The 25,588-nt window shown below is 60.2% G+C and overlaps 1 protein-coding gene across 4 annotated transcripts in view; it reads right to left on the bottom strand.

Annotated features, from left to right (window-relative positions):
• CDH23 (cadherin related 23) overlaps positions 1-25,588 on the bottom strand; it is a 365,671-nt gene that overhangs the window by 147,156 nt on the left and 192,927 nt on the right. For all 4 annotated transcript variants that reach the window (XM_051823796.3, XM_089313405.1, XM_089313406.1 and 1 more), the window contains exons 10-11: positions 18,711-18,823; positions 16,712-16,900 (exon numbers count right to left, since the gene is read on the bottom strand). In XM_051823796.3, coding sequence (XP_051679756.3) covers positions 16,712-16,900; positions 18,711-18,823 — 302 coding nt within the window. The remainder of the gene's footprint in view (positions 1-16,711; positions 16,901-18,710; positions 18,824-25,588) is intronic.

Below are 25,588 nucleotides of genomic sequence, written 5' to 3'. Positions count from 1 at the left end.
TTCCCAGGGGCCAGAGGGTGGGGAGGACCCCTGGGGAAAGAGAGGGACTCCTGGGCACAGAGGGAGCTGGCTGACAGTGACAGATGGGCTCAGGCTGGCTCCCAGGCCCCCACATGGTCTCCCAGGACAAAGGAAGCAGAGCTCAGGCCCTCTGTGGGTGGTGTGAGTGCAGGTGCACTGGGCACGCTGTGGCCAAGCCAGTCGCCAGGGCAAATGGAGCCTCCAGGGTGAGGCCAGGCAGGGCAGGTGCCTAAGAAGGGGAGTTTTGGACCCTTTCCGGCCATCACAGAAGGGACTGCAAGTGGAGAAGGGAACCCCAAACGCAGAGCTCCCAGTCCAGGGCAGGTCGCAGAACCATCGGCGGGTCTGTGGGAGTGCACTTTGCTCTCCTCTCCCTTCGCTCCCTCCCGCTGCCATCCCTGGTTCTCCAAGTGTGGCCTGGGGCTGAGTTCCAGGCACTGGGGATGTTGCGGGGAGACCACCATCTGTGACCCCCGGCCTCAATCAGGAAGGACTTGTCACTGGAGCCCATGTAGGGAAGCCTGAGAGATTCCTGGTCTAGAGAGGGGGGCTGGTGGCCCCAGGGTCCCACCCAGGTACCAGAGGACTTCAGGGGTGCTTCTGTGAGCAATGGGGAACCACTTTACGTTCTGGAGCAGGGGAAGACCAGGCCAACACAGGAAGGTGACCTGGCAGCCACCCGCGCCTCACCTGGGCGCTGGCCCCTCCCCCTGACGGATTACCATTGCCAGCAGACATCTAAAAAGAAATGAATGCAGCTGCCCAGAGCCACTGTGACAGGACCCCCCGGGTGCTCCCCAGGGACTCGTGCTGCATGGCCAGGGTTGTGAAACCGTCCGTGGGGCTGGGAGAGCGGCTCGAGGTGCCCACAGGGGTCCAGAAGGGGCCAGCAGGGCAGAGACCCAGAGAGGCAGTTGTCTCCGGCCACACACCACAGTCGCCTGGAGAAGTACCCCACGGTAGCCTGCGCCCTAGACCAAGAAAACCACACTGGGGGGCTGGAAGCTGCGAAGGCCTCAGGGTAGGGGTAGCTCACGCAGACGGGGAAGTCTCCAGGTGCAGCACTGGGACCCAGTGCATCAGAGGCACCGGGAGCCTGTCAGATGCAGCTCTGGGGCCACAGCCAGGTCCGCCCCATTGGACGCGCTGAGGGCGGGCCCTGCGTTGTGCCTTGACAACCCCTCCTTCCAGTCTTATTTTTATTTATTGCAGTTTTAGAAAGAAAGAGATTTTGAACGAGAGATCCTCCATCCCCCAGCTCACTCCTCAAACACCCAAACAGCTAGGGCTGGGCCAGGGCGATACCAGGAGCCCCAACTCCATGCAGCAACTAGGGTGCCGGATGTAGGCACCGCAAGCACTGGTGCCGCGCGCCTTTCTCCACCAGGTGTTCTGCTGCAAGTCAATGTTTGAGAAGCACTGGGACAGGGCGATGCCTGGGACGGAGCCAGTCTGCGGACCTGAGAGAATCGCCCTGCAAGATGGTGGGATAGGCGGGGACGTCATGGGGCTGGGGCTGGGGCTGGGGCTGGGGCTCTCACTGTTACGTGCAGCAGCGAGGGACTGAGAGACGCCTGGGAAGACAGCATGCGCTCAGTGTAGGTTCAGGTTGCGAGCCTGGTGGGCAGCAGCCCCCAGCAGGGACAAGTCCCCCCAGGGCAGCCCCTGCGACACAGCTCTCTGTCCTCAGCGACTCTGCAGTAGTCAGGACCCTGGGGCCCTCTGGTTATCTTCTGACCATGTTCCCTTAATGCAAAGCCTGCACCTGCCAGCACCTGCCCAGAGAGCCAGTTCCCACTGGGGTTTGACAGGGACTGGGGCAGGGGGTAGAGCCTCTGAGAGCCCCGCCCGCCGCTGGCATGGGCCATGCTGGGGCAGCCCTGCTGTGCCGCAGGTGGCAGAACGCGGCCTCAGCCCAGGTCAGGGAACGGTGCCTCCACCCGTGCTGGGCGGGTCTGGGTCCCTGCTTCTGTGCCCTTGGCCCACTGCACCTTGGCCTTCGCGGGGGCGGGGTGGGGAATAGGCAGCGGTGCTATGGAGGGGGATTTTGTTGAGAAGGGGGATAAAGAGGAACATCAAAAGGAGCCCCCCCATGCGTGTGTGTGTGTGTGTGTATGTGTATGTGTGTGTGTGTGTATGGAGAGGAGCCTGTGGATTAAATTCTGCTCCAGCTGGGAGAGGCGATGAGAAGGCTGATTGGCGGCAGCCACAGTCCGGGGCTCCACGCAGCGGGCTGGGAGCTGGCGGCGGCCCGCGGGAGGCAGCGCAGGGCTCGGCTTTATTTACTTACTGGGAGGGGGGCAGGACGCCTGCAATCGCGCTCCCTGCCGGGCCGCCCTGGGCTGCAGGGAGCGAGGAGGCCTGTGCCTTATCAGCCGGCTGCCAGAAGCGGCTTCCTGCCCCACGCCCACACCTGCCCTTGCACCCACCTCCCGCTATTGCGGGCGCCAGGGCAACCCCTGCCCTGCCCGGTCGGACCTGCCCTCGCCCTCCCTGACCCGGGGTTGTTCTCCCTGCTATTTACTGCCAGGCATTCCAGGCAGCTGCAGCCCTGGGAGGGGCCAGGTGGTGTCCACACCAACCCTGCCTGCGCCGCGTGGATTCAGGTTGGCTCCCCTCGGCACCCCAGGCTCCCTCTCTGGGCTCAAGGCCTGAAGATGCCTCCTGGATCCCTCCAGCTGTCGCCTGCCTTTCCCCATCCCAAGGCCCTGCCCAGCCGATGGTGACACCTGTGTGCCCCCCTCTCTGCTGTCATGGGGTGGGGGCTGGTGCCTGGGTTAGAGACCCTGAGTGATGGTTTCAAAGAGAGCAGATTCACAGGTGAGGAGCGGCCACTTCCAGCCCCGGAGCCTCCATTTTCTTATCTGTGAAGTGGGGAGAGGGCAGCTCTCCTCCCCAGAGGAAACGAGGCAGGGTGGTCTCTGTCCCACCATGCCCTGTGCTCTCTTGCGGAAGACAGAGGTCCCCGAAGGCAGCGGTCTTGTGTGCTCCTTTCTTGGTGCCCCAAATGCTAGGGGCCCCTTACCCCACTCTGTGAACAACAACGTGCCCCTGGCGGGGACCTGGGTCCCTGTCAACTGCAGAGGGAAGACCGAGATCCGGCAAGTGCACCTGTGACCTGTGCTCGGGATGGGTGCGAGGACCAAGGCCACCGTTATGGGCTGGGGGCCAGAGTGAAGCATGGGGAGCTGTGTGGGCTGCTGGACACCTTGGACCCCCAGTGAGTGCCTCCCTCACAGAAACCCTGTCCAGGACTCAGGCCTGCCAGCCTGGATCCAGCGTGCGAAGCCCTAAATGTCAGCGCTGCGTAAACCATCTTTGAAGTCAGCCCTGAGCCCTCACTCAGGCACTGCCATCTCCAGCGCCGCGATTTTCCGTGAACCACGCTACAGCCTCAATTTTCCGTCTGCAAAGTGGTCAGAAGGTAGCCGCCCCTGGATGGGCTGCTGGGGGTGACTACATGATCCCAGTCAGGAGAGCTGCTGGGGAACAAAGGAGAGTCTTGTGGGGTGGGGGCGGGCGAGGCCTGGATGTGTGTGCACGCGGAGGGCGCAGGGAGGCACCACACCTACCCCAGGCGGGGTCCCGCAGGTCTCCCTCCCCTCCCCTCGGCTTCCTGTTGCTCTGATCCTGTCACTGAGCAGCAGAAAAATCAAAGGCCACCGAAGATGTCGTCTTTATCACTCTTTTGTCCATGCTTCCGCTTAATTAACCCCAATCAGGCACGGCCAAGTGGACCCTGGCAGGGGGCAGTCTCTCCTTGCCCCTTCACCTTGGAGCTGGCTGCTTCCTCCTCCAGCCCCTACACCCGAGGGGCACCAGCTGCCCGGCGCAATACCAGCGTCCCAAGGACAATGGAAAGAGCCTTGCACAGGTCACATCCATGTCGCCGGGCACCGAGCCCTGCTGCCTCTCTTCTGCACGCCAGGGAGGGGCCGCCTCTCTTCCTGCAGAGGGAAGACGCTGCCCTTGTGTCTGGCTCGCACCCTGTCGCCACGGCCCTCCCCGGCACTCTCTGTGATTTGGGCTCCTGTGCAGTGTGGAGCTGAGGTCTGGAGTCTACTTTCTCTGGAGCTGCCATTCATTGCTGGGTGACTGGGGGAGGCCTCAGTTTCTTGATCTGCAAAATGGGAAGCTTGGACTGAGCGATTCTCTGAGGCCCCGTTAACACCCACAGTGCCTTTCAAATTGCTTTCTGCTCTAACACTCTCTCTCCTGTTCCCCTCTCGCTCTCTCTTTTTTGTCTTCTGCTCTGGACTGAATTTTTGTGCCCCACCCCAGGTCCTTACGTGGAATCCTAACCCTCCTGGAGGTAGTGCCTTAGGGAGGTGCTTGGGGGGTAAGGGCAGGTTCCCTGTGAGAGTGACCCTTGCCCCTCCTGCCCTGCGGGGACAGAGTCAGAGGACAGCTGTGCAGGACCCAGCAGACGCTGACCCGGCCACAGCAGAACTGGGGGGACGTGTTTCTCAGGGCTGGCAGCCCGGGTCTGTGCTAATTGGCTACAGCCAGGCCCCTGATGGACCAAGGCCTCTCTCTTTCCTCCTCCTACCCCTCTTATCCATTCCCCCCACCTCTCCCTCCTCCTCCCCTCTTTCCCTCCCTCTCCCCGCCTCCTTGGACCCTCCCTCTCCCCAGGTTATCTGTTGAATTCCACACACGCGTGCACAGACGGATCAATCCGAGGCTGCCTTGCCTTCAGCTTATCTCTGCTCCAAATGATTGATTTTCCCTCTTTAAGAGTAATTTGCTGGTGAATTCCGTGTATTGCAAAAGCCCCTGTGAAATCGAATTCAATCCGATTGGCAGCTGGCACTTCGGGGGAGGCATACTAGAGCGCTGTCTCTTTCGCGGGGACCTGTGTATTCTGTCCACAGAGGAGGGCGCTGGCGCTGCCGCCGGCAGGTGCTCCTCACCTGCACGCGCATACGTCTCTCCCCTCCCTCCCTGCAGAGGGATCTCCTGCGCCGGCCCCAGCTCTTCTGGGAAATGAATTATAACATGCATTGGGTACCCTGCATGAAGGCAAATTAAGGGACAAGTGCTTTCGGATTCCTAATTTGCAGCCTACAGCTTCCCAAGCCTGCAACACCTGACCCCCTGTCTCCTGCGCTCTCCTCTCCTACACCTGGGCAGAGTTCCAGCAAAGCCCCCGTCACACGGTTGTTAGCTCAGCTCTTGTGTTTCTCCTCCACGGTCCAGGGCCAGCTGGGCTCCGGGCCTGGGACTCCCCACCCTGGAGGCGGGTCACCTCTCAGACTTGAGTCTAACATGATAGGCTGCTGCCCCTGGCTGACCAGCTTGCCCGGTATACCTGGGACTGAGGCGGGGTGCCAGGATGAGGACTTATAACATCAACACCTGGACAGCCTCAGGCATACCCAGGTAACTGGTTCCAATCCCAACTGGACGAGGCTTGTCTGCAAGAGGCCAGCAGGAGGCAGTCAGCGCTACTGCCCTGGTGCGCGTGGTGTCCGGAGGATGCACCTCCAGGGCCTTGTCCTTGGTGTGGAAAGCAGGGGGTCTGTGCATCTGGTTCCAGCCATACTGGCCCCCTCTCAGCCAGGATACAGAACCCACCCCCTCGCCTCACCCTCTGCCACACCCCTGCCCTGACAACCATTTTTCTGTTCTCTTCCTGAGATTGCCACAGAATCATGCAGTCTGCAGCGTCTGATTCTTTAAAAAAAGTTTTTGTACTTGAAAAAATGTATTTTTCACTTGAAAAGTTGACACTCGGAGTGCCCACGAGAGGCTGGGCTGGGTCAGGCCGAAACCGGGAGCCTGGAACGTCTGCTGATCCCCCACGTGGCTGGCAGGGACACAAGCACGTGAGCCGTCACTGCCGCCTCCCAGGACAGGCACTGGCAGCCAGCTGGAAGGGGAAGCAGGGCCAGGACTGGAACCCAGGCCCTCCCCATCTTCACCGCTGCCCCAAATGCCCACCCGGGGCTGTGGCATCTGACACCTGCCTCTTTGGCCCAGCCTCATGCCTCTGAGCTGATTCTCATTGCGCCTTAGCGGGCTGTACAGTCTAGTTCCTGCAGGACCAGTTAGGATCCCGCGAGCTGGGGACGGAGGGGAGTGCCCAGCCCTGTAAGAAGGTTAGCCCTTCAGGGTGCCGAGGGAGAACAGGGGCGGGCTCAGTAAGTGCTGGTGTGTTTGGACATCCCCTAATGAGGACAATTAACACAGTCATTATGTTGAAAACAGAAAAGTAAACACAGACAGGCATGCTAATTTGCAGACTGCTGATAGCTAGGGCCACTGGGGGGGACCATCATGGAGCCCACCCACTTAAAGATGGAGGCGAAACCCGCATGGCAGAAGGGTCACCCTTTCAGCTACTTTCAAGTGCACGGTGCGCGGCTTCTTGCTCTGTGCACAGGGCCGCGGGAGTGAGACCCCCCCTCCAGCTCCCCAACATGTTCATCCCCGTGCCCAGCAAGCAGTCACCAACTCCCCCCCCACCCCCCACCCCCGTCCCACCCCAGTCCCTGGCAACCGCCAATCTGCTGCTGGTTTCCATGGATCTGCCTCCTCTGGACACGCGCCATCCATGGCCTGGTGGGCGTAGCGGCTTCTGTCCCGGCTGCTTTCTGGCAGCGCTGTGCTTCCTGGGTTCCCCCTGCATTGCTGGTGGATCAGCCCCGCACTCCCTGAATGGCTGCCCATCAGCGCTTGGCACAGGGCACCAGGCTTTGTGTCTCACTTCCCTAGGTGCTGGATGTCCGGGTGGCTTCCGCAGTAACCTCCTGGTACCTCCAGTCACCCCGTGTGTGTGATGCGGCGTGAGTCCGGGAAGCAGAGACCCTGACTGTGGCCTAGGCCTCTCCAGCCTCCTCGCTGCCCCGTGCAGGTGCGCCCCTGTCTCAGAGCCCGCGCTTGCTCTGTCTTCTACCTGCCGTACTCTTCTGCTCAGCCCTCCCCTCCCAAGGTCCCCCCCTACCATGTCCTCTCACCAGGCCGGACTCCTCCGCCCAGCACATCTGACCCTGGCCACCACCCCCACCCCGGCTTGCTTGTCTCCACGACTCTGTTCACCACCTGACATAGTGTGTGTTTGCAAGTATGGTCCCAGAGTGTAAGCTGCCGAGGGCGGGACTTCCTGTGGTCACTTGAATAGCACCAATGTGTACCACTGAATAAATGATGCAATGAGCGGACTCCCACCTCCCACCCGACACAGGAGCCCTTCGGTGGCCACCTGTCTCTTCCCGTCCCAGGCCTGCGGGCACCTGCCCCCCCCCCCCCCCAGCCTGCTCCGCACTGAGCTATCACCTGCTTGCTGACACCAGCTCTGCACCTCTCACCTGGGTGCAAATGTGTGATAACCTTGATGCTGAAACTTCTCACTTGAAAGTCCTTTTTAGCAGGTGGAGAAACTGAGGCCTGGAGGGGGAGGGGGAGGGGGAAGGTGTGCCCTGAGTGACAGCACACTCCCCACCTTGTCCTATCTGCACCACTCTCCCTTTGCAGGGTGCATCAGCACGAGTCCGGGAAAGCTGAGGTGGGTGCAGGCTCTGGAGCAGACGGGTGCCCTCCTCCGTGGCCCCCTCACCACGTCTGCCCAGTGGGGCTCTGTGCCTCCTGTTCCTTGTTGAGTATTTCACAGCCTGTGGCCTGGTGAGGGGGTGCTGTGCCCACCCCTGCCTTAGAGACGGGATCAACAACAGCCTGCACCCAGCACCGTCCTGTGGGATGGGGTGGGCGAGGGGAGCACGTGACCATGCTGGAGTGAAACTGGGCTCGCCAGTGTCCCCAGGGAAAGGGCCCCAAGGTGGGCATGGCCCAGGCAAGTGGCACTGGGAGGGGTCGGGGCTGGGAGGCAGAGGGGTGGAGGTCAAGGTTTGCTGGCTCTGCTTCTGACCGGGAGTAAGGGTCCTAGGATACAATGTTTCCCACGGCTTCCCACCACCCTGGCCCTCTGCACATGGGGCAGGGTGGGGTGGGGAAGGAGACCACCAGAGAGGTGGACAAAAGGAGAGCAGCCCCCACCCCCAGGCCAACAGAAGGATGGACTTCTCTCTCTGGGCTGGCAGGAGCCACGGGGACTGGGGCGAGAGGGCTGGAGTCCCAGCCCCGCCAGGGCCAAGCCCCAGCAAAAACAGCATGCTAATTAGATTTAGGGATGAGGCTAAATTAGGAAGTGAGGACACCCTCTGCTCCCTGGGGAGCTGGAGCTTAGCTGGCTGGGAGCAGTCACACTGCGGGGCGCAGCCGGGACAGCAAAATCCCAGCAATCATCGGCGCCAGCCTAGCAGCTCCGCAGAGGCGACCGGGGAGAAGTTAATGGGAGAAGCTGCCACCCACCCCTCCCCAGCTCTGCTTGGCCGTCAGCAGCCAGTTTCCCAGAAAGCCTGGATCATGGGGGAGGAATCCTGGACCTGGGGTGGGAGCTGGGAGACAGTGGGGGCCTTTCGAGTGGACCCCTGCCAGCTGCTGGGGTGGGGGTAAAGAGGCTGAGAGATGCGCAGCAGGCGCCGGGAGCCCAAGTTCTGGCTGTGCAGAACCTGGGTTCTGGAGCACACGGAACTCTGCCAAGGGTCAGAGTCACTGAGAGCTGCCGGCATCTGGGGAGGGAGCCAGTGAATGGGAGGGTTCTCTATGTCTGTCTGTCTGTCTCTCTCTCGATAGTCACTGCTGCCGGGGCACGGCGCATGGCTTGCTGACCTCCGCTTCCCACCAGCTTTGCCTTGCTTGCTCCCCGGGCCAGCGTCCTCACCCCCACGTCCTCCCTGTTCCACTTTACCGCAGGGCGAGGGAGGTGTGCCACCCCTAGCCTTTATGTCCCCTGGCGGGGGGGGGGGGTTCAGTGAGTGGCGGGCAGCGCCCAGCCAGCTCCCAGGTGTCGCCCTCATTCATGGACAGGAAAGGAGGGTCTGGAGACTGGGACATCCCTGCATCCCCAGAGCGTGCCACGCCCTACACCTGCTGCCCTGCGATGAACAGGAATAGAGGAGGGCGGCTGTGACCTTCCGACCTTCCTTTGGGTGGCAAGGATGCCTCTTGCTGTGTGGGTGCTGGGGAAGCACTGACGGCGCCCAGATGAACGGCGGCCTGGAGGGGCCAGAAGTGCAAAATGGACGCTCAGCTGAACGTGCATGTGGGGGTGCCAACGTTAAGAATTTTAAAAGTGTCAGCCTGGAAACAAAAGCCCGGGGAGGGAGCCATGGGGCAGGGCGGGCGTTGGTTGTGGATCACAGGGACAGGGGTGGGGGTTGGGGAGGTGGGGGGTGAAGGAAGGGTTTGTCACCTGCCTGGGCCCCAGTATGTACGCAGGTATGGTGCGGCCCACGGTCCCTCCTACTCAGAACAGCACCTTTAACTGCATAAGATGAAACAGGGCCACAAAGCCAGCTACTGTTTTGACACAAGCATCAGAGTATTTTGAGAAGCCACTACAGTCCCAAGGGTGTGTTGGGGCGCGGTCCACAGCGGCACTGGCGTCAGGGTGAGATGCGCTTGCAATGGCCAGTTCGCGAGAGTGTGAACGGAACTTTGAGACTGCCACAGCACCCGCTCAGGGCGCGAGAGATCAGAGTCACAGCCATGGTGCCTGCGAGGTGGTTCATGCCTGCCGGCCTGCTGCCCCCTTCAGTCAGCCTCAGTGGAGGCCAGGCGGCCCCTGCCTCTCCATCCTGGGTCCTGATGCCTGGACCCCCTGGAAGGGAGCCTGGGAGAGGCCTCAGGACACCCGCAGCCCAGGACACAGCCTCTGCCGAGCGAGCAGGGAGGGGCTGGTGAGCCCGCAGCCCGGACAAACCGACTAACAGGAACAAATGTGAAAACGAATTCCAATAAACACAGGTTGCGGGCTGTGGCTCCCTGACAGGCCCAGGACACACACAGAATGGAAAATGAGGGCGGTGGATAAAAATAAAGGCGGAGACGAGCAGGAGAACGGGAAGTCTCCCCTCGGCCCCCTCCCTGCCCCCCATGCACAAATGAACCCGGCGCTCTGGACGGAGCCGATTCGCCCTGCGTTTGCTTTCTTTTCTGTATTTATTTGGCGATGTCTTCTCCTTGGGGAGGTGGGTAATTCTGTTCTTTTTTCCTGTGCCCCTCAAACAAATGAATCGTGTCATCTCCTGCCTGGAACAGGAATGACTCCCGCCAGATGTGTCCCCGGTCACCTCTGCGGTGCGCGCTCCGACCCCCCACCCCTCACACCTCCCCACGGCCGGCCAGGCTGGAGGTGGGAGGAGCCTCTGCAGGGTGGTACCGCACCCCTGGGGGGTCGCCCAGCGAGCCCTAAACCCTGCATTGAATTCTCAGCCAACCCCGTAGCCCCAAGGGGCCCCTGAGGGGGATGCCTAATACCACAGGGACAGAGGGCCCTGAGCTGAGTCACCACTTCCTGTTTTCAGCTGCCCGCCCACACGTGTCCACCTGTGCCAGGCGGTCACTTAAGCTCATTTCCTCAGCAGAGTTGGGAAGTGCAAATCAACAGGGTGTGGAGGGCTGAGAAGGGACAGAGGGCTGGCGTGTCCCCCCTAGTGGGGAGCCCCGAGGCACAGGCGAGACGAGATGCCCAGGGCCACAGCCTGGGACCTGCTGGCCGTGGAGCCCTGGGCCAGCCCCTTAGCCTCTCTGAGCCTTCCTCCTCTCTCAGGACAAAGTCATCCCCGGGTCTCCCAGGGCTGGGCACGCTCCTCTCCCACCAGCCGCTGTCCTGGATAGACAGAGCAGCCCACTCAACCCTGGCCACAGCTCCGGGGGGGCGGGGGCGGGGGGAGAGGGAGGGAGGAAGCCACTGTCCCTCCTTCACAGGCGAGAAACAGACCCAGAGCATAACGAAGTCCCCGAGGGTCTCGCAGTTCAGGAGTGGGGAGCCATGTCTGGACCCGGGCAGTCTGCCGGCAAAGCTGGGGTTTTTATTTTTAATCGCTCCAGCTGCCTCTTTTGTCCTTACTGCCTCTAGGAACCAAACACACAGAGGCCTGGGCAGGCTGGGAGTGGTGGGGCCACAGAGGTGAGCGGGCAGCCCCGGGGAGCGAAGCTGGGCCACAGAGGCCCCCAGCGGCCCGCTCCCCGCCCAAGGTCTCAGGGCCGGGGAGACTGACAGGGACTTGAGCCACGCTTTCCCTCATCCACTGTGGGCAGGCGGAGGTCCACACTTCTATCCCTGAGCTGAGGTTAGGCCTGAGAGCCCGCGTCCCGAGGCGGAAGGCGCCCACGTGGTGGGTTCTGAGGGCGGTTTCGGTGGGTGAGGGATGGGGGCAATGGGGGCAGTTGCCCACATGAGAGACCTTGCGCCCCGGCCCCCACAGTCCACCTCACTGTCAACACAGCAGTCAGCGGGCTCCTTGAGCCACGACTCAGACCGGTCAGCTCCGGCTCTGGCAGGACTCCCTGTAACAGGGAAATGGCGCCCCGGGGCTGAGGAAGCCTCCCCTGCTCACCCTCTGGCCGGCCACACCAGCCATGCTTCGCCTTTTCTGCTCTTTGAGAATGAATGCCAGCCATTTCCCTTGCACGGACCTCTGTCCTGGCACGGCCAGAACTCCCCGCACCCCATGGCTCTTGGGGTTGCCTCCACACCACCTAACCTAACCCGCCTCCATGGCAGGCCCCTGGGACCGCTGAGCCAAATGCAGCCCCTACCCCACCCCATCACTCTCCCTGTTTCTGGAGTGTTCCACCCGTGGTGATGTTGCTGCTGATTCCTCCGCTTCTCCCTTGGAAGGAAATGTAAGCTCTGGGGCCAGTGCTGTGGTGCAGCCGCTAAAGCCACTGCCTGCAGTGCCGGTGTCCCATATGCAACCTGGTTCGAGTCTGGGTTGCTCCACTTCTGATACAGCTCTCTGCTATGGCCTGGGAAAGCAGTAGAAGATGGCCCAAGTCCTTGGGCCCCTGCACCCCTGTGGGAGACCTGGAAGAAGCTTCCAGCTCCTGGCTTTGGCTTGGCCCAGCCCTGGATGTTGCAGCCATCTGGGGAGTGAACCAGCAGGTGGAAGATCTCTCTGTCTCTCCCTCCCTCTCTATAGCTCTGACTTTCAGATGAATGAATAAATCATTAAAAAAAAATATAAGCTCTCCAAGGGCAGGGCCACAGCATCAGCACAATCGCCCAGGACCCAGCATAGGGCAGGTGGGCAGCAGACACCCACATGCTTGTGACACACAGCAGGTGCATGGCCACGCTTGTTCAGGGAGCCTGAGTAATTCTCCTACAAGCATCCATGCCAATGCAGTCCCTCAGGAAGGTCAGGGCCCTTGCAAACGAGTGAGGCCATTCAGAAGCTATTCTGATTCACAGAGCGGCTAGATGCAGAGGGTGCTGGCGCCCACTCCCCGCTCCCCCGGTCTCCCGCCCGCAGAAAGCATTCTCGAGGAGAGCAGTAAATACATTCTGAGAGGCTGTGGGCAGAAGCGAGACAGAAATAAAGTGGCCCAAATGCTCCCAGCCTCCGAGCAGAGCGGTGCAGCGCACAGGCACGGCAGGTCTAGTGACAGGTGGATGCAGATGAGAGGACCGGGCCGGTCTCAGCCAGCCAGGTCACCCGGTGCGGTGAGGACGTTTTCTCTGGGTCTTGTGCAGTAGCCCCAGGTGCATGGGCTCTCCCTCCCTGGGTAGATCTGGGCTTGGCGGGGTGTGAAACATGGACAGTCCTCTGGCACTCACCGGCACAGGGTTCTTGAGGGTAAGAGAGCAGAAACTTCCAGGCCGCCCCGTTCGGACGGGAGACAGAAGATGTGCAGCTGAGCAGGCTCCCCAGCCCACGGAGGTGCTGGGGGCTGGAGGAGGGGGAGCGGGTCAAAGGCAGAGAGCACCAGGAACAGGTGCGGGGCAAGGCGCAGGAAGGCAGGGCAGGACCTGAGTGGGTGAACCTGCTGCTTACTTCCCATGGAGAAGAGGCCCAGCGGCCAGTGCACGGGAAGAAGGGGTGCAGCTTCAAGGCCAAAGTCAAGAAATGCGTGCCCTACCCCCAGGCCGACTTCTGGGCTCCTCCCTTCAGATTCTGCGATGTGCACCCCACCCTCCATTCGCATCTCTGGGCATGAAGGGGCTGCTCCCGGCTCCAGCCCACACCAGCCCTCTCCTTACGAAATGACCCAGTGACACTGACCACATGACAGAGTCCTGGGCAGGCAGGAAGGGACGCCCAAGCACCTTTGCTGCCAGAGTGTCTGGCAGAGCCCAAGATTCAGCGGGAGACTCAGCAGAGTTGTGCATGGCAGCCATCACCCTGTTAGCATGAATTAGCATGCTCGTCAGTAGCAGCTGCCACCACGTTCCCACTGTGGGGTCCAGCTGCTTCCTCCTCCCCTTCCTGTTTCCCACCAGGCCCCCCTACTGCCCCGCAGGGTTGGTGAGGTCATTCTTCCTACACAAACTCAAGTGGACCCCTGGGAACACGCCTGGGAAATGCGTGTTCACTGAGCTAGCACCTACTCTGGGGAGGGCCCACGAGTGGTACACATGTGACCCCTTCAGGGTAACTGCCAGACGGACAGTGACAAGATCACGCTGACAACGGGGGCGGGGCGGGGGGGGGGGCTGTGCACCACGTGCTCTGCAGAGCCTGTGACGCAGGGGTCTGACTGCTCGTGCCCCTGCCTGCCGGCCTGCCTGCCTTCAAATCTGCTCCATGAACACATTTTTCTGCTGCCCCGAGCAAATCCCGTCCCCTCTGTCCCAGACACGGCTGCCTACACGCATGTTCTCCCGGAAAGAGAACTTCAAGAGCTGACCATTGGGAAAAAAAACCACATCCCTTTTACAATGGTTGCTTGCTTCCCTTCTGAGGCTCCCTGGCTCTTCCCAGATTCTGGGCACGTGCTGTGGCCCCTGCTGTCTGCGGGCCCCATGGCTGAGAGTCCACATGGGTACCCAGGGCCTCCTCGACATCCGACATCGGGGCTGGGCCCTGGGAGCCAGTTCCCGGCCGGTTCGGGATCTCTCCGGGGTCCTGGAGCTGGGAGGAGGTGGGAGGTGGCGCAGCCAGGCCAGTGCAGAGAGTGACTTGGCCGTCTCTCTTACTGGGGGCCAGCCCAGAGCCACAGGCGGACTGTTTAGGGGCCTCTGCATGGGGTGGTCTCGGCCCTTGGGCTGTTGTCCTCCTAGTTAGTACTCTCTCTGTGTGCCACCGTGCCCTGGAGGAAGGACAAGGGGACAGGAGGCCTGCCTCCATCAGCCCACACTGTGGAGAAAGCAGCTAGGGCAGGCAGGGAGTGGTCCCTGGTCATGGTGGGCACCTGGGCGGCAGTGGGTTGGGCCTGGTGGGGCGTGGTCACCAGCAGCCGCGCCAGACACCCCTCAGCATTCCTGCACACACTCCCATCCACGCTCCCAGCCAGGCAGCACAGGGAACTCCGGAGAACGAACCCTCAGCGGTGGCCCTGGCGTTCCCTGACAGCCATGGTGAGCAGGCCTGGGGACGCCCACCTCACTCCCGGTGGAGCTCAGAAACCCAGCCCTGGTCAGGGAGTTGAGCCCCGCCCGTGGTGGCGGCTGCAAGTGGTGTGCCACGCCGTCTCACCCTCCCCCCACCGATTGTAATCTCAAGGTTATGGCGACGGCAGGATCCCATGGCTCACATCTTTGGGGTGGAGACAGACTGAGCTGCTTCCACTCCTCCCTGGCCTCGGGGCAGTGTGGTGGGGGCCTGTGCCTAGCGCTGGCCATGGGCCACTGAGTGGGCAGAAGTCCCCAGGGCCACTGCTGATCTGAGGTACAGACAGCTGTACCCCACCCCTCCTCCAGTCAGTGGCCGGAAGTAGGCTGACTGCACATCTGAGTGACAACCTGGAGGGGGCTCCCCTCTGGACATGCGCTGGGCACAGTCCCGTGGGAACCCAACTTACATTTTGGAGTTGACTTGGGGCTGAAACATACACTGACTGACACATGTGCTTTTTAGAAAGTTTTAATTAATTAATGTATTTGGAAGGCATAGCGAGAGAGAGAGAGGGAGAGAGAGAGAGAGAGAGAGAAATCTTCTATCCACTGGTTTACTCCCCCAAATAAGCACAGCAGTCGGGCTGGGCCAGGGCCAGGCCAAAACCTGGAAGCCCATATGGGTCTCCCCCATGGATAGAAAGAACCCACGTACTTGGGCCATCATTTGCTGCCCACAGGCACATTAGCAGGAGGGGGCACTTGAACCCAGACACTTTGATATGAGATTCAGGTGTCCCAGGCTGTGGCTTAACCCTCTGTGCCCAACACCTGCCCCCTCTCCTTTTAAATAGATGAGTAAAAGGAGGCTCAATGGGGCCAGCGCTGTGGCGCAGTGGGTTAAGCTGCTGCCTGCAGTGCCAGCATCCCATGTCAGTGCCAGTTTGAGTCCTGGCTGCTCCACTTCTGATCCAGCTCCCTACTAATGCACCTGGGAAAGCAGTAGAAGATGACTCAAGTCCTTGGGCCCCTGCACCCACGTGGGAGACCCTGAAGAAGCTCCTGGCTCCTGGCTTTGGAATGGCCCAGCTCAGGCCATTGTGGCCATTTGGGGATGATCTCTCTGTTTCTCTCTCTCTTTTTGTAACTCTGCCTTTCAAACAAATAAAATCTTTAAAGAAGAGGAGGCTCAGAAAGGGTCATCAGGGGCCAGCCTGTGGCACAGCAGGTGAAGCCTCCCTGTGGGATGCCCGCACCCCAGGTAGAGTGCCGGTCTGGGCCCTGGGTGCTCTGCTCCACTCCAGCTTCCTGCTCATGCGCTGGGGAAGCAGCAGGTCCTGACTCAGTCCCTGGGTTTCTGCCACCCACACGGGAGACCCAGATGGAGGTCCTGGCTGTTGACTTGGGCCTGGCCCAGCGCTGGCGGTGGCAGGCATTTGGGGGAGTGAAGCAGTGAATGGAAGATGTCTCTCTGCTTCTCTCCCTCTCTCTGTTTCATTTCTCTCTCCATTGCTCTACCTTTCTAGTAAATGAATACATGTTACAAGCATGTTTACATTAAAGGGCCATTGATTCACGTCACAGAGCAGCACGAACGCACGGCCTGTCTGATGGCACAGCTCGTGCTGCTGCTATAGAGGCCGCCTCCTTCCGGGCTTGCATCGGCAGCAAGTCCACATTCCTTCGCTTGGCATTCGAGGCCCTCTCAGATCGGAAGCCCAGCCCAGCAGCCCAGTACACAAACCACGCACGATTAGCACGCACACTGGCCTGCTGCCAGAACCCTGGCCTGGGCCTGGCTGCGGGCCACTGGCTGGCCAGCCTTCCCACGAACCCCAAGCCCCAGGTCCCCTCCCCTCTGGCCCAAGGCCCCTTTCTCAACTGCCCCCTCACAGCCTCGCACAGAAGCACTGGGGCCATCGCTGCACACAAAGCAGGACCCGGGATCTGCTGCCGAGGTCGTCCTCCGAAGAGGAGCCGCGTGTGTCCCAGAGAGACACCGCGACGACCCCCAGGGCGTGGGAAAACAGACCAACGGCTCCTCTGCACCTTTGCCCGGATGTCTAATGCGCAGACTAGCTGAGCTCGACGCTCGTGTATGTAACTTCCATGCGCAGCAACTGCACCCAGAGGCGCGGCTCAAACAGCGCGCACAGGGGCCCAAGGGGAGGCTGACTGGCGGGCAGCTACTGCCTGATCCTGAGGACACGGCAGGGCAGGGGGCCCCAGCGCTTGTCTCCATGTACAGCCGAGGGGCTGGAAGCCCAGAGACACCCAGTATCCTCTCCAGGGCTGTCCAGCACAGGCAGGGCAGTGGGCCTGCACGGGCCGTGTGCTCCGGGGACTCACCTCGTCCTTGTCCACCACCTGGATGAAGAGGGGGAGTGCGAAGCCGACCTGCGCCAGCTCGGTGATGGCCACGCTGTACTCAGAGCTGTTGAACTCGGGCGCGTTGTCATTGATGTCGATGACCAGGATGTTGAAGGTCGTGGTGACGGTGGCATCAGACGGGGTGCGGTCGTCATTCAGCTCTGTGCCCTGCAGACGGGGGACAGTGAGCCTGAGCGTGACTGCTGCCCACCCAGGCCCTTCTCAGTGCTGGCACTGTGCTTCAGCGTCCATGCTCCCCTCCCGGCCTCACCGCCACCGCAGCAGGAAGTGTCCATCACTGTTAACCCATCTTGCTGACAAGGAGACTGAGGGGTTAACTAACACATACAGGGGCCAGTGCTGTGGCACAGCAGGTAAAGCCACTGCCTGAGACCCCGGCATCCCACACGCACGCTGGTTCAAGTCCGGCTGCTCCACTTCTGATCCAGCTCCCTGTTAATGCACCTGGGAAAGCAGCAGAAGATGGGCCAAGTGCTTGGGCCCCTGCACCTACATGGGAGACCTGGAAGAAGCTCCTGGCTCCTGGCTTTGGCCTGGCCCAGCCCTGGCTATTGTGGCCATTTGGCAAGTGAACCAGGGAATGGAAGACCTCTCTCTCTCTCTCTCTCTCTCTCTCTGCCTCTCCCTCCCTCTCTGTAACTCTGCCTTTCAAATAAAACATATTTTGTTTTTAAAGATTTATTTATTTGAAAGGTAGAGTTACAGAGAGATAAGGGGAGAGGGAGGGGTAGGGGTAGGGGTAGGGGTAGGGGGAGAGGGAGAGAGAGGTCTTCCATCTGCTGCTTTGCTCCCCAAATGTCCGCAATGGCTGGAGCTGCACTGATCCTAAGTCAGGATCCAGGAACTTCTTCTAGGTCTCCCACGTGGGTGCAGGGGCCCAAGGGCTTGGGCCATATTTCACTGCTTTCCCAAGCCACTAGCTGGGAGCTGGATTGGAAGTGCAGCAGCCAGGACTCAAACTGGCACCTAGATGGGATGCCAGCAATGCAGATGGTGGCTTAACCTGCTACACTGGGGCGCCAGCCCCAGTAAATTTTTTTAAGGTAACATGTACAAAGACAAACAGCCAGATCAGGTTCACAGTGAAGGCGGCTCCCCAGTGCTCTCTCCCATTCTCTGTAAAGGCAGGAAGACGGGGCTCAGGGCTGGACGCTGAGCTGCCAGTGCCATCCGCCTTCAGAGCTGACCCCTCGCCCCAGTATTAGCGGTGGGGGAGGGTCGAGAGGGGCCCAGGGCCCTGGTGCTGGGGTACAGAGGACGGCGCCAGCATGGCTGACTGACAGCTGGACAGCAGGCGAGAAGGAGCGAGAGGGCAGGCGAGGGCGCACAGAGCCAGCCCTGCCGCCAGCCCTGGCAGGGGCAGGGAATTCAGGGAAGGGCTAGGCTGGGCTGCCCCATCCTGCACAGGCCAATGGAGGAGCCCCCTCCAGGCCTCCTGCCTCAGTCTCCAAGCCGCCCCTCCTCGAAATCGATGGCTGGGGCTGGGGCCCCCTGTGGTCCAGGCAGGATCTATACCCCTAAATGGGTTTCCCAGGGAATGGCTCAGCAAGTCATTGATTTTAATTAAAATCAGCCAGGAGTGGCAGGTGGTGGCAGAGGGCGGGGCCTCCGGCCCCCTCCCCCCAACACCTTCCGGGGTGGGGTCACCAGCAGCCTCCACCCTCCCCGTCTGCTGGGTTGTGGTCTCCGAACCTGGGGAAGTGATGGGACTGAGAAACTGGACAAAACCCCAGAACCGGGGTCAACTCAAGGACGGCTCCAGGTGGCTGGAGCAGAGGGCGTACAACGAGTGGGCAATTGGGGGACAGCAGGGTAAGCGCCTGCTGTGTGCGCCTCACGGTCCTGGCTTTGAGCCCTGGAGTCAGGGCAAGTTGAAGGGCAGCCATCACGTGCTGTGGGAGCCCCCCGCCCCGGGCCAGAGCCCCCAGGCACCACCGGAGCCAGCATCGGGTCTCACCTTCACGGTCAGGATGAAGCCGTGGCTGTACAGCGGGTTCTCCCGGTCCAGCAGGCCATTCAGGGTCAGTGCTCCGCTGATATAGTCCAGGGCAAAGATGCTGTTGGTGTTTCCTGCCAGAGAGAAGCGTTTCGGATATGGTATCCCCAGGGGAGGCACGCATGGAGCTGGGGCCTGCACACCCCTCTGGATATCTTCCATCTGCTCGTTCATTCCCCAAATGGTTGCAATAGGCAAGGCTGGCCCAGGCCAAAGCCAGGAGCCCGGAGCTCCAGGTGAGTGGTGGGGCCCATGTCCCTTCGGCCGTTCACGGCTACCTGCCAGGTGCACCAGCAGGAGGTTGGATCTGAAGCGGAGCAGCCGGGACTTGAGCCAGCACTGTGCTATGGGAGGCGGCATGGCAAGTGGAGGTGACACCTGCAGTACTCATCGGCTTCTTTTTCAACAGAGAGGAGGCCACTGGTTCAGAGCCACCCTCCAGCCGTGGTGGCCAGTGAGCGAGCAGTGTGCATGTTTTGCTGCCCTTGTCTTAATTTCCGTGGCCACACTGTCTTGTTTGTCTATGGTAGTGACAGAGAGTTCCATCACGGTAAGTTTATTAAAAACATTTTTCCATTTAGAAGATGAGTATGCAAGGTACTTATGCGACTTTAAAGCCTGTGTTTAAAGTGCTGGCAGAGGAGCTGGCACTGTGGCGCAACAGTTAAAGCCATGGCCTGCAATGCTGGCATCCCATATGGGCACCAGTTCTAGTCCCGGCTGCTCCGCTTCCCATCCAGCTCTCTGCTGTGGCCTGGGAAAGCAGTAGAAGATGGCCCAAGTGCTTGGGTCCCTGTGCCTGCATGGGAGACCCGGAAGAAACTCCTGGCTCCTGGCTTTGGACCAGCTCAGCTCTGGCCATTGCAGCCATTTGAGGAGTGAATCAGTGAATGGAAGACCTCTCTCTTTCTCTCTCTCTCTGGCTCTACCTCTCTCTGTAACTCTGACTTTCAAATAAATAAAAATAAGTCTTTGAAAAAATAAAGTGCTGGCAGAAATGGTTCACAAGCAATGATGCCCTCAAATGTGGCCGCTGTGTCCCCTCCCCCGCACCCAGCGCCCTCGCCTCCTCTTCCCAAGGCTGCCCAGGTCACCACGCTCATTCCTGCCTCCTCTCCCATCCTCCCATCCTCCCAGCCCAGAGCCAGCCCCTCCTCCTCCAGGAAGGCCATCTTGATCTCTCCTTCTGTTCCTTCCAGCTCCATAGGCAGTAACCAGTGTCTATAGTAACTGACTGTTCTCCAGTCGCTTTCTGTGTGTTAATCTGATTTCCCACTCTCCCTTAAGCACACACCCCAGCCCCTTCCCTCCCATCCACGCACACGCTCAGTGCTCAGCAGTCCCCGAGCAAGCTGGCCAATGGACCAAGCCGTGAGCTTGGCGCGTTGGGGCACACACATGTCCGTCTGCCAGGAATTCCAATGCAGAAGCACCCGCAGCCGGCAAGAGTCAGCAGGGAGAGGCTGCTCCCAGATGGAAGGCTTTTGAGCCACCTTCCCGGAGGAGGTGGTGCCCATTCCCCACACCACTTCCTGGCTGTGTGGCCTGGGGTCGCTTGCCTAACCCCTCTGCGCCTTGGTTTCTTCCCTTGTAGAACAGGGGTGATTATAGTGACGTCGGCCGCACAGGGCGGCGAGGGAAGTCAGGACGCACTGACCGGCAAGGGCTCCTGGCTCAAGAGTGCTCAGGGAGTGCTGCTGTCTGAGCGGGGCGGGGGCAGAGGCAGGACTGCAGGGGGACGGAGTGGGGCCCCCAGGCTTTGAGCTGGGGCCCCCTGCTACTGGCTGGAAGGACAGAGGGCAGGGGGCATGTGAAGGCACTACCATGAGGGCGCTTCGTCCACTAGGGGGCCTGCTGCAGGGAGGACACGAGGCCGTGTGCTTTCGCCGGTCACTCACCCACCCAATGGCTCCTTCGTTCATTCACTCAGCAAACCCGTGTTGTGCTTCCTCTGTGTGCCAGGGTCATATCCTCCACCTCCAGCAGGGCCTCATGGCCCAGGGTGGGTGGAGTGAGGGCTGGGCGGAGGGGCTGCTCGGAGGCTGGGTCCCGGCCTCAGTGCCCACTGCGCGCACAGGCACAGACCGGCTCCCAGCCCCACGGCCTGCATCCCGCCATCGAGGTCCTCGGGGAAATGCATTTTTTCCAGTAAAAGCACCTACAGGTGTTTAACTAAATGTGATACAATCTTTATCTTTGAGAGCTTTCTCCTATAAATCTCTGACAAAGCAGCCCCCTGGTGAATGGCATGCTGTCTTTTGGGGTTTGGAGAGCAGGGTTACCAGCTGTGATATGCTCAATTGAGTCCCCACTCAGCACCCGTGTCCCATGCATGGTCACATGGCCCATCCCAACCCAGAAGCTACCCCAGCACATAAGCCAGCCCTTCCCCCGCCGCGGAACCTTCTCCCACAAGTCTGCAGGCAAATACCCCTGACAGGTGCACACTCAGACAAACCCGGGGACCGTCCCACAACACACACACATCAGCTGGCTCCCCTGCCGGCCCACTGCCAGGACCAACAGCCAGGCAGGCCTCGGGAGGGAGCTCCGACCCCAGTGCTCCCGCTGTCACCATGACAACACCACACTGGCTGGGCGCCTGCTGGGCTCAGGTAGGGGCAGGAGAGAAACCGGATGCCCCGGGCAGGGACGCGGGTCTATGTCAGTTAAACATTGATCGACCTTCGTGCTTATCCCTTCGAAGTTCACACTGAGCACCTACTATGTGCCACGTGCTGGGCATCAGCAGAGAAAAGCGGGCAGTGAAGACCAGCATTCGTGATATAATCACTCCGCGGGGGGCCTGAGCACTCACCCAGCTGAGGCCCCTGAAGAAAAGCAACAGAACAGAACAGTACAGAGAGGCGACTTTTTTTTTTTTTAAGATTTATTTTATTTATTTGAAAGACAGAGTTGCAGAGAGAGGTAGAGACACAGAGAGAGGTCTTCCATTCACTGGTTCACTCCCCAGATGGCTGCAACGGCTGGAGCTGTGTTGATCCAAAGCCAGGAGCCAGGAGCTTCTTCGGGTCTCCCACATGGGTGCAGGGGCCCAAGGACTTGGGCCATCTTCTACTGCTATCTCAGGCCACAGCAGAGAGCTGGATCAGAAGTGGAGCAGCTGGGATTAGAACTGGCACCCTTATGAGATGCTGGAGCTTCAGGCCAGGGCTTTAACCCGCTGTGCCTGGCCCCAAGAGAGGTGATTAAGACTGTTCCCTCTGGGGCCCACCACTGTGGCATAGCAGTAAAGCCACCATCTGCAGCGCCTGCATCCCATATGGATGCTGGTTCGAGTCCCAGCTGTTCCACTTCTGACCCAGCTCTCTATTAATGCACCTGGGAAAGTAGCAGAGGAAGGCCCAAGTCCTTGGGTTCCTGCGCCCATGTGGGAGACCCTGATGGAGCTCTTGGCTCCTGGCTTCAGCCTGGCCTAGCCCTGACTGTTGTGGCTATTTGGGGGAGTGAACTAGTGGATGAAAGATCTCTCTCTCCCTTCCCTCTCCCCCCACAACTCTGACTTTCAAATAAATAAATAAACCTTTTTAAAAAAGGACTATGCCCTCTGGAGGCAGACAGCATGAGTTCAAATCGTAGCCCTATTACTTTCTGGCTGTGTGGCTTTGGTTAAATAACCCTATCTGGACCTCAGTTTTCCAGTCTGTAAAATGGGGGTAATACTAGAACGTTGTGATGGTTAAATGAGCTTATACAGTGCTGGGCCCACATTGGCTGCCTGTGTGCACCAAGAGGACACCACCATGGTCCCGTCACTTCCCCTACCCTGTACCCACAGCTCTCTCTGCCCAGCAGGGCCTCCCAAACAGGGCTGCTGGGTACAAACTGGTTGCCAGGCCAAGAACACAGCCTGCAGGCCCGTGTGGCATCACACTGAGGCTCTGACCTCCGTGCACTTCACCTCTGACCCCACTCGAATCAGCTCCCTCTTCCCCTCCCCAACAGTACTGTGGGTTTAGCTACACACACACACACACGCACACACACACACCTACCTACACACACACACGCTTGCCTGCTTTCCTAGAAACTGATACACCCATGAATTCTTTACCCAGGTCCCAGGAGGGTCCGGGGGTCTGGGGAGGTGGCCAGGGACGCTGTTCACCTGTTCAGACCCCATCACTGTGCAGCAGGGCAGCTGCTGCGACAGGTGCTTTCCTGTGTGTGTGTGGGGGGGCACCTGGCAGGCGAGAGACTCTTGGGGTGGAGGGGAGGGGCAGCATTGGCACCCTGGGGCTCTGGGAGCTGGTGAGTGGAAGCAGGTCGCCCCTGGCCCAGCGGGCTGTCCTGGGATCAGCTCCCTCGGAGAATCAGGACCTCTTGAGATTTGCAGAGAAAGGTGGAGAGGGTGTGAATGGGGCAGCCCTGCGAGCAGGACGGGCTGCTGGGGGTGGGGAGGGAAGGTACTTCATGGTCTTCATCTTCCTATCTATTAAAAAGCAGTGGCTACTGCCTGCGGGTCGCTCGCCACGGGGCGGATTCCGCCTCCAGCTGTTTGCACAGTGAGATGATTTATTCTCCGCAATCACCTCCTTTCTGCGTGAGGAGGCAGGTGCAGCGATGATAAAGAAGTGCCAAGGTCACCTGCCCGGGAAGGGACCAGCTGGGACCTAGGCTGATGTCTTGTTTCTCCCCGCAGGCATCGCCCCCTGCACACTGTGCCCTGTGCTACGGGATGTGGAAACGTAGCAAGACAAAGGTGAGATCCTCGTCCGTCACAAAGGGAGGTGGCCGTGAAGCGCTCTAGGGGTCCTAATGGGCAAAAGACACAAGGGACACTTCATGGGGCACACAAATGGCCCATGGGGATGCATCAAAGCCACGTCACACCTGTTAGAGCAGCTGCTCCGGCAAGCAACAGGGAGCACGTTGTGGGGGAGTCATGGAGGGGAGGGCACCCCAGGGCGCTGACAGTGGGAGCACCAAGCAGTGAGGTCCCTGTGGAATCGGCCTGCAGGCACTTGGAAAATGAAAACAAGTGCTACCACATGACCCGCCAAGCCCACCGCCGGACACTCTGCGGACAATGGAACCACAAAAAGGGAATTCATTTTGGGGCAAGAAAAACCATCTGAAATCCACACACAGTATTTTTACAGCACGCACTTTCCATGAACTTCTTGAAGATGTCCCGCATCTCCGAGGAAGTGAAATCAGCAGTTGGAGAGACAGCTGCGTTCCCAGGTTCACGGCATTTCTAGGCACACCTGTCCAGGTGTGGACTCAGCCTAGGCGTCCATCAGCTCACAAGCAGATCAGGAACACAGGTCCAAATGCACAACACCCAGAATCCATTCAGCCATAAAGAGAGGGAGTCCTGGCACTGATGACCCCGAAGGGAAATAAGCCAGGCACGGCGAGACAGACAGCACGGGGTCTCACTGGGAGACGGATCTCACAGAAGCCTCGAGCAGGCTGGGGACGGAGCCTGGGACGTTACAGTCACGCAGGAGGCGTGAGCACCATGCCTCTGAAGCCAGCGAGAATCAGAGATTCCGAATGTTCTCACCACAGAGAGATGACAGAGGCAACAGGTACGCCAGATCCAATGACCTGATAAACACCACGTGGTGTCCAAAGTAAAAGACTTCAAAAAGAGGAGGTGCTGGAAAAAACCCACGCACTCTGGGAAGCTCTAGGTAAATTCCTCCATGATAGTTTCACGTAGCAGCAGAATGTGTGTGTGGCCTGCAGCGAGGACCAGGGGGAGAAGGTGGAGCTGGACGGGCCGTGGGCACAGGAGTGCCCGTGACATCAGGGCACTGAAGACAAGGGACCTGGGCCAGCCTGGGCTCCCTGGCAGACTTGTGGGTCCACCGGGGAGGACAGGGCTATTTATTTTTAAATATTTATTAATTAATAAGGAAGAGAGAGGGGGAGAGACACACAGAGAGGTCCTCCATCTGCTGGGTCACTCCCCAGATGGAGCCAGGCACTCCTCTGGTCTCCCACATGGGTGGCAGGGGCCCCAGCACTGAGCCATCGTCTGATGCTTTGCCAGGTGCGTCAGCAGCGCTGGAATTGAAAGTGGAGCAGGAACTGGAACTGAAACTTTAATGTGGATGCAGGCGTCCAAGTGTGCCCAGTGCTCAGCCCAACAGGCATATGTGGAAGGCAGCGAGGGAGACGGGGCAGTGGTGAGAGAGGTGGATGCGGAAGCAGCACGGGGCCCCGGGGCCTGGTGCAGGAGAGGAAACCATGGTGAGAAGGATCACCACGGTCAGACCATGCAGAGGCCGGCCAACGGAGCTTAGGATCCCACTTCAGGACTTGAGGAAGGGTGGGGATGTGGCACTGGGGCGGGGGCCACAGGTGCTGCAGTGCACTCTGCAAGAGGCAGAGCGGCCGCTAGAGGGCGCAGCAGAGTCAAGCAAAGGGCCTAGGTTCTTCCTCCTGGTCCAAGGCTGGGGGAGGCCCTGGGAGGCAGCAGGGAAGGGGATGGGAGGGGCGCTGGGCTGTGGGTCTGGGGGTGGTCAGACTTGTGGGGGGGCTCCCTCTCAGGCCCGTGGGAGTCAGAGGAGTGCAGGCCCATCTTGCCACCTGCCAGTCCCTCCAGGCTGGCACTCCAGGTCCCCTCAGGCTGCCAATCTGATCCTTCCACATCTCATCCCCTAGTTAGGTCCCTGGCCGCATCTTGACCCACATGGGCCGGGTTGGGCAAAGAGCAGCCTGGTGAGCCACTGGCGGCTGTGTGGGAACACAGGTGGGTGATGTTCAGTGGCTTTGCTCTGTGGGGCCTTGCCTCTGCTCTGGCTGCCCTGAGTGACAGGAAAACCCAAGGCTCACACCTTGGCCTGAGCCCTGTCTGCCTTTAG

Source organism: Oryctolagus cuniculus, chromosome 15, assembly GCF_051225735.1.
Source record: "Oryctolagus cuniculus isolate XC-2025 breed Fujian yellow rabbit chromosome 15, ASM5122573v1, whole genome shotgun sequence".
In the NCBI taxonomy this organism is placed as follows: domain Eukaryota; kingdom Metazoa; phylum Chordata; class Mammalia; order Lagomorpha; family Leporidae; genus Oryctolagus; species Oryctolagus cuniculus.
This window is presented reverse-complemented; position numbering and strand designations above follow the sequence as displayed.